The sequence below is a fragment of the Mus caroli genome, chromosome 10, assembly GCF_900094665.2.
Source record: "Mus caroli chromosome 10, CAROLI_EIJ_v1.1, whole genome shotgun sequence".
Taxonomy (NCBI): Eukaryota; Metazoa; Chordata; class Mammalia; order Rodentia; family Muridae; genus Mus; species Mus caroli.
In genome coordinates, this window is record NC_034579.1 from 74,928,245 (window position 1) to 74,936,375 (window position 8,131).

Here is an 8,131-nt window from a genome sequence, read left to right on the forward strand (position 1 = left end):
AGAAAATGCCCCACAGCTGGATCTCATGGAGGCATTTCCCCAACTGAAGCTCCTTTCTCAGTGATAACTCCAGCCTGTGTCAAGTTGACACATAAAACCAGCCAGTACACTGACGTTTTTATTAGATTTTAAATTATTTTTAATGTTCATGTGTGAGGGTGTGCCTGGGGCCACAGTGAGTGTTGGAGGTCAGACATAGCTCTTCTTGCCTTCCACTGTTCAGATACTAAGGACTGGACTCAGATCAGCAAATTTAGCAGCAAGCCCCCTTTGCCCTTTGAGCCATGTCGCTAACCCTAGAAATTAAACTTGATCCAAGCTGCATATGTAAGACGTGCTTTATAGAAGAGTCAGCGCTCAGTGTTATCCTGGATTCGTCCACTCGGTCGGTCGGTAAGGCACATCCCTCCAGCGTGAAGAGCAGTGTCAAAGCTTAATTGCGGTTTTGTTGTCTTTTTTTTTTAAGATTTATTTATTTATTATATGTAAGTACACTGTAGCTGACTTCAGACACTCCAGAAGAGGGCATCAGATCTCATTATGGGTGGTTGTAAGCCACCATGTGGTTGCTGGGATTTGAACTCAGGACCTCTGGAAGAGCAGTCAGTGCTCTTACTTGCTGAGCCATCTCACCAGCCCTTGTTGTCTTATTTTATTTTAATTGTATTTCTGTGTGTGTGCCTGTGCATGCCTGGATGATGTGTATGTACTGATGACCTTAGCATAGGTGTCAGAGGACAACTTGGTCTCCCTCCACCTTTACAGGGTCCTTCCCAGGGATCAAAGGCAATTCACAAACTCACTGGGAGATTCTAGGTTGGGGCTCCACCATGCCCATGCCCCCAGCCCCCTCACTGGGGGATTCTGGGATGGATTCTTCATCCTTGTGGGACCATGGGCTTCTAGAAGGGCTTTCTCCTGCTGATCTACACACCAACCCACACTTTTTTTGAGACAGTGTGTCAGTTTATTACCCAGAAACGTCCTTGATCTCTACAGTCCAGGCTAACCTAGAACCTGAGCTGCTGAGGCTCCTTTGAACAAATTTGGTTGGCCTTGGGTGACTGTCCTGCAAGTGCCCGCTGTGGGGAAAGTGTGGATGAATATCTTTTTGTTGTGTGTCCAGCATGTGGTCATTTTGGGAAATGATTTTTTTTCTATGCAGACTTTCAGAGAGATTAAACTATCAACTCAAGGATGCACAGTGCGAGTCTGTCTAACCAAAGGAAGCAAACCAGCAGGGGCTGCGGACCTCAAGCAGTCAGCCCGCCCTGGAGACACAGCAGGGCAAGGAGATACAGTGGCTTCCTTGCCCCCAGCTCCCACACCTGCGCTCCCTCCAGCCAGTTCCTGTCTTACAAATGTCTGGGAGCTCATAGGATGAGAACATGAGTCACTGCCCTGGAAACTTCTCCTAGGGGACAGGGACGGGGTTCATTGTGTGAGAAAGCATGACGTCCGAGTCCAGCCCTTCTCACCACAAGCCCATCCAGACCCTCAGTGGCCTGCCTGCTACTGTACTGTCCTGATTTACCCCTCCCTCTTCCCCTCCCCCTCCCTTTCTCTCTCTCTCTCTCTGCTCACAGGCTTCTGTGTGGCTCCTGGCTTCCTCTGGGTCAAAGCCCAAGTTTTCCCTGAAGCACTTAGGCCTTGGCCTGTGCCCCCCACCCCCAACCGCCCCTCTCTCTCCCCATCTGCATTTCTTCCCTCTATTCTGGCGACGACACACACCTCCTGGATGCTATTCCAACAAACTCTGTCCTGCCCCAGGCCCTTTGCACAGGTCACCCTCCTTCTAGGCCTTTTCATGTTCCAGAATCAGCTTGGATGCCACCTGTGGATATTCTGTCTAAACTCCACCCCCACAGTTCCTGGCAGCAGTCAGGTAGGCTTGGCCTAGTATGAAAGGGGCTGCTTGGCCCCTCCTCTCTCTCTTACCTCTTGTCCTTGCTCCCCATTCCCTTCCACCCTCTCTCCACATGGTCATGGCCGGCCCCCACATCTCTATTCTCTCCTTTTCTCTGCCTTTCTCTGCCTCTACTATTCTCTCAACTCCCTCCCCATGCCCTAACTAAACTCTATTCCATACTATACTATACCGGTGTATGTCTGGTCCCTCAGGGGGAAGGGCTGCCTGGTCATGGACCTGCTGAGGCACCCCCCTCACTCACACCCCACCAGAACATATTCTTACAGCTCTTTCTCTTTTTGTGATCACAACCCTTTGGCTGGGGCTCAGTAGATAGGGCTCTGGCCTAGTGTATCCAAGGGCCCCAGAGCATGGTATAAATCAGGTGTGGTGGCCCATGTAACTCACGACAGCAGGATTGTCAGGGGCTCACACAGTGAGGTAAGGTCAGCCTGGGCTACATGAGATTCAGTCTCAAAAAAAAAAAAAATGCTCTGGGATCCCTCCAGGAGTCTAGGCCCTTCCTGGTGGCCTCCTGACCCACAGTCAAAGCAGCTCCTCTCAGGGAGCTCCAGCCTTTGCCTGGCAGTTCCCACGCCCTCTGACACTGTTTCCGGTTTTGTTGTGAGAGTTCTGTAGTGCCCTGCCCCAATAGACCCTCCCCTCCTCCTGACCTTTCCTTTCTCTGTCTAGCCGAGCTCCAACTCAGGGTGTCTTTCTAGAAGTAAGGTGTCTGGGATTTTGGTTGTGTTTTAATCATCCCTTTTGACTTCCTATGTGCATTGGTGTTTTGCCTGTATGCATGTCTGTGTGAGGGTGTTGGGTCCCCTGAAATTGGAGTTACAGATGGTTGTGAGCTGCCATATCGAACCCTGATCCTCTGGAAGAGCAGCCAGTGATCTTAATCTCTGAGCCATTTCTCTGCCCCTGCTGTTTGTTTTGCTTTGTCTTGTTTTGGTTTGGTTTCATTTTTGTTTTTCAAGACAGGGTTTCTCTGTGTATCCCTGGCTGTCCTGGAACTCACTCTGTAGCCCAGGCTGGCCTCGAACTCAGAAATTCGCCTGCCTCTGCCTCCCAAGTGCTGGAATTGAAGGCGTGCCCCACCACTGCCCAGCAACAACCAGTGTTCTTAAAGGCTGAGACATCTCTCTAGCCCCATCTCCAGGTTTAAAACAGGGTCTCATTTAGCCCAGGCTAGCCTCAAACTCACTACATAGCCCTGGATGATCCTGACCTACTGACTGATCTTCCGGTCTCTTCCTTCCTAGTGCTGGGATGGCAAATGTGTACCACCATATGGTTCCTGTGGTAGAGGGGTGGAAAACAGCGACTCACACATGCTCATTAAGGGCTCTGCCACTTAACCATTGCTACAGTCCAGCAGCCAATTTAGACTATTAAAATACACATCTAGTAAAGTTTACTTATTTGTGTGTGAGGACACAGTACGCTTTGGAGTAGGTACGGAGATCAGAAGACAATTTGCAGGAGTCAGTTCGAACCCTCCATCCTGTGGAGGGTGTCTTGCCCTTCATGTTTGATATTTAAAATACTGTATGTATAGATTATGCCAGGTTGGGCTAGAGCGGTACGTAGATATTGGTGATGAGTTTGCTTGGCATCATGAAGTCCTGGATTCATCACCAGCATCGGAAAAAAAATTAATTAAAAAAAAATCGCCGGGCAGTGGTGGCGCACGTCTTTAATCCCAGCACTTGGGAGGCAGAGGCAGGCGGATCTCTTGAGTTCGAGGCCAGCCTGGTCTACAGAGTGAGTTCCAGGACAGTCAGGGCTATACAGAGAAACTTGTCTCGAAAAAAAAAAAAAAAATCATTCCAAGTGTTCTCTCCCCCTCCCTTTCCGGAAGCTGCGTAAGCAGAGACCTCATGAGGCCACCAGGTGTCGCCGCCGCGCCTCTCACGCCAGGGACATTTCGCATGCTGGGTGGGTGGCGCGGAGGAAGCAGGATGCGTCACCAGACCGGGGATCGGGGGATCCGGGGATCCGGGGAACCGAGCCGCGCGGCCGAGGCCAGGACCCAGGCTGGCGGAGGAGGCGACTCAGGGTGATTCACCGGGAGCCCCCGTGCACCGTGGGTGAATCCCACGCGGGGTCTGTCTGCCTCGCTCGTGTCCTTGCTGTCGGCTACCAGCCCTCAAGCTATGGCTAAGCTATGGCTCGGAACGCCCTCGGAAGCCTCAGTTTCCATTTTGCATAATGCAGATATCAATTCCTTTGCTTGACAAATCTTGGAAAGATAAATGACACGCGTGGAAGAAGGGACTTGTGCTTCATGCTGCGCACTACAAAAATGCCAGGGACATAAGAGCGGCTGCCTTTCAGTCACCTCTCCCCGGGTCAGCACCCTTTGGGTTTTGCCGTGGCTTCCCCCTCAGGGAGGGTTAGGTGTGGCGATTCGATCTGAGGATAGACAGTGAGGCAGCCGGCAGGGGGCAGGGTCACTCCGCAGAGCGTCTGGAGGGCTCTTCACCTGTGCCTCCCGTGCACACGTGAAACTCTCGGGGTGCCGGGAGGAGGGAGAAGGGGTTCCGGATCTCTCCCCCTGAGATCCCTTAGTGCTATGCAGCCAGGACCCCTGGGGCACCGCCAAGCCACCTACCACGACCACTAGGAAGCTTCCTGTGTGTCTCTCCTCCCGGGACCCCGGCCTGAGAGGGCTGAGCGTTCTCAAAGCACCTTTGTGCTGGCGATGGTGGGGTGCCTTGGTAGTTCTCACTTTGGGGAGAGGATCCCACCGTCCTCAAACTTAACAAACGTTTACTGTATACCCTAGACGTTATTTAAACACTCTCCAACTCTACAAGGCCGGCTGAACACTTAGTAAGCCTCCTGGCCCATGCACATCCCTTCTTTCAGAGCTTGGGAAAGGCTAGGGACTCTCCGGGGACAGGGAGGGGATTCCAGACAGCCCTCCCCGAAAGTTCAGGCCAGCCTCTCGCGCTGGAAACCCCGCGCGCGGCCTGCGTAGCGCGACTGCCGGGAAATCAGGAGAGAAACTTCTGTGGGTTTTTTTTTTTTTTTTTTTTTTTTCTCTCTAGAGCTCTCTGGCTTTTCTGGCTGTCGCTGCTGCCTGGGTTCACGCTCCTCCCAGCCCTGACCCCCACGTGGGGCCGCGGGAGCTCCGAGCTCCGCCCTTTCCATCTCCAGCCAATCTCAGCGCGGGATACTCGGCCCTTTGTGCATCTACCAATGGGTGAGAAGCGCATGCCTCCAGCGGCCACGCCTCCACCCGGGAAGTCATATAAACCGCTCGCAGCGCCCGCGCGCTCATTCCGCAGCAACCCTGGGTCTGCGTTCATCTCTGTCTTCTTGGATTAATCTCGAGGGGGATTTTGCAATCTTCTTTTTACCCCTACTTTTTTCTTGGGAAGGGAAGTCCCACCGCCTCCGGAAGGCCTCCGACACTTCTGGTCGCACGGGAAGGTTTTTGCCTCTTGGGTTCGTATCTGGACTTGTACTTTGATCTTGAGGATCTTCCGTGGGGGTCCGCTGTGGAGTGTGACTGCATCATGACCCTGGAAGAGCTGGTGGCGAGCGACAACGCGGTTCAGAAGTGAGTACAACGAAGACTGAGGTCTTCTCGCCCGCCGCCTGAGGTCTGCCGGGCTGTCATCGGCTAATCTCCCTGTTTGGCCTTTTAGGATGCAGGCGGTGACTGCCGCGGTGGAGCAGCTGCTGGTGGCCGCGCAGCGTCAGGATCGCCTCACCGTGGGGGTGTATGAGGCGGCCAAACTGATGAATGTGTGAGTCAGCACCCCCCCTTTCTCTGGCGTGGGTGGGGGCGCCCCTCTGATGCACGCGCGCTCCAACATCCCTGTAGGGCTCGGGGCTTTGGGGGACTTTCCCAGCGCTCTCGGTTTTGGGGAGTGGAGGGCGACATTTCTCAGAGAATTTTTTTGGGGAGGAGGAAAGAGAGTCGCTGCAGAACCCTGACTTCGCAAGTTTGAGGTTTTGTGTTTTTTTGTTTTGACAAGGCAACCCCAGTAACTTTGGACTATGCTTCCTCCCCCACTGCCATCAGTATTTGCATAGTCGGCCACCCCAGCACCCGTGCAGTACTGCGGCTGGGGGGCTGTTCTTGCATACACTCCTGATGCACGGTGACTCTTGTCCACCCCTCCCGCCTGCGGTTCCCGGAGCTCATACCCCCCTACCCCACCCCGTGCACGGCGACACCCCGCTCCTGGTCTGACGAACCCCTGACACTCCTTCTCTCCTGCAGGGACCCTGACAGCGTGGTCTTGTGCCTCCTGGCCATAGACGAAGAAGAGGAGGATGATATCGCTCTGCAGATTCACTTCACCCTGATCCAGTCCTTCTGCTGCGACAATGACATTGACATCGTCCGGGTATCAGGCATGCAGAGGCTGGCGCAGCTCCTGGGGGAACCGGCGGAGACACTGGGCACAACCGAAGCCCGAGACCTGCACTGCCTCCTGGTCACGGTGAGCCTCCCCCCCCCCCACGTCTCTGTCTCTGTCTCTCCCTGCCCCACCCACCCGTCCTGGTCACCTGGGTCCCGTGTTTGTCAACATAGCTGGGCTGGCTGGTCCAGCACCAGCTCAGTGCCCAGCCATGCTTGGCATGTCCCGTGGGCTGCCTAGTCACCCTGGCAGCTATTTTGAGCCAGCCTGTTTTTCCCCAGTAGGGCCCCTGGCGCTGAACAGAGGGATACCAAACTCCTAGAGTTCCCACTAAACCCTTCTTTTTCTCCCTCCAACAGAACTGTCATACAGATTCCTGGAAAAGCCAAGGCTTGGTGGAGGTGGCCAGTTACTGTGAAGAGAGCAGAGGCAATAACCAATGGGTCCCCTATATCTCTCTGGAGGAACGCTGAGACCCACTCCAAACATCTAAAGCAACTGTCGAGTTGCTGTCCCCTAAAAAAAGTAAATAAAATACATATTTGACAGCCCCCTCATCCCCCAGAACAATCCCTCAAAGGCTACCCTACCCGTGATACCTTCTGGGAGGGGCGGAGTCACCGAGACTGAGATGAGGAGAGGGGCATGAGCGCCCGCCCGCCCCCTGGGCTGTGGAGCCAGGAGCAGCACCACAGGTGGTCGCCGAGGTCGGAAGGAGGGCACCTCAGGCAAGAGGAGAGCGAGACTTTAGAGCCAAGGCCTGGCAGTCCTGCAGCCAGCCTCTGCTCGCAGCCGCAGACGGTCTGGACACCGCCGCAGGGGTGGGGTGAGGCGTCCCCCACCCTGCGGGACAGTGAACTGTGCATAAGTCAGCGGAGGGCGACGACCCTCGCCGCGGGAGCCGGGACTCGAGCCCGGGACTTCGCAGCTACAGCACATCTATTTTTAATATTGTGCTGGGCAAGACAGATCGCTTGCATATTTTTAAAAATTTCTACTACAGAGACATTCCAATAAACTCGTTAAGCCTTCGTGTTCTCATTGTATTTTATCCCCGCTCCCACCGGCCCCTTCTGCCTACCCTGTGTCGCGCCATGGGCCACCAACCCTTGTTAGGAGCTCTGAGCTCAGCAGCTCTAGACGCTGCTGCTGTCTGCTGTAGGCGCCACCACCCAACTCCAGCTTCATAGCAATTAAGACGCGGGTTTATTACGAAACCTGGCGGCCCATCCCCCACTGTTACCCACCGTGCTGGAGCTGGGGTCTGAGAATGCCAGGAAGAGGACTGCAATCTCCGTCCCCACCCTACTGACCTGCCACCTCTCAATTGAAAGACCAGAGAGGTGGTGAGAGCGCCTGAGGCGGCTCAGCTGGGGGCCTCTGGGGGGGGGGGGTGATCCCTGACCTCCCCTGGGGACGCACCCTAGGTCTCTTGTTCCTGGGATGGGCTCTGTGGATGCACAAAGGGAAAAGAATGCTTTTTCATTCTTTCCCCGAGCTTAAAATCAACAGTAGGAAACACCCTGGAAGCCTTGGCACCCGCTGCATCTCTCTCCAAAACGAAACTACCCGGCCCATCCCAGGGCTCCCCTGCTTCGCTAGCCTCAGTTTACCAGCGACCTTTCCACCAAAACCCTCGTGGGTGGAGAAAATCCCTGGGGGCGCCCTGGGAGTCACGCGCGAGGGGGGAGCCCCAAGGAGGGGAGTCCCCAGAGACCGGGTGTAGGGTTTGGAGGAGGGGAAGGGTATCTGGGGTGCAGGGTGTGGGGTAGGGAAGGAGAGAAGCTGGGGTGTTGGGCTTGCTAGAGCACTAGCCATGGGGGCGGGGAGGAGCGAG

At 54.8% G+C, this 8,131-nt stretch overlaps 1 protein-coding gene across 1 annotated transcript; it reads left to right on the forward strand.

Annotated features, from left to right (window-relative positions):
• Positions 1-5,204: 5,204 nt before the first annotated feature.
• Positions 5,205-7,325, forward strand: Gadd45b (growth arrest and DNA damage inducible beta). The gene is made up of 4 exons (XM_021174943.1): positions 5,205-5,483; positions 5,572-5,673; positions 6,153-6,375; positions 6,654-7,325. The coding sequence occupies exons 1-4, from the start codon at positions 5,440-5,442 to the stop codon at positions 6,765-6,767; spliced, it is 483 nt and encodes a 160-aa protein (XP_021030602.1). The 5' UTR covers positions 5,205-5,439; the 3' UTR covers positions 6,768-7,325.
• Positions 7,326-8,131: the final 806 nt, after the last annotated feature.

What these genes read in the sequence shown, in the direction of transcription:
- Gadd45b (XM_021174943.1), top strand. Translation starts at nt 5,440, where the DNA reads ATGACCCTGGAAGAGCTGGTGGCGAGCGACAACGCGGTTCAGAA. An exon ending in AGCGACAACGCGGTTCAGAA is followed by an intron (nt 5,484 to 5,571) that starts GTGAGTACAACG and finishes TTGGCCTTTTAG; the next exon opens with GATGCAGGCGGTGACTGCCG. An exon ending in TGCACTGCCTCCTGGTCACG is followed by an intron (nt 6,376 to 6,653) that starts GTGAGCCTCCCC and finishes TCCCTCCAACAG; the next exon opens with AACTGTCATACAGATTCCTG.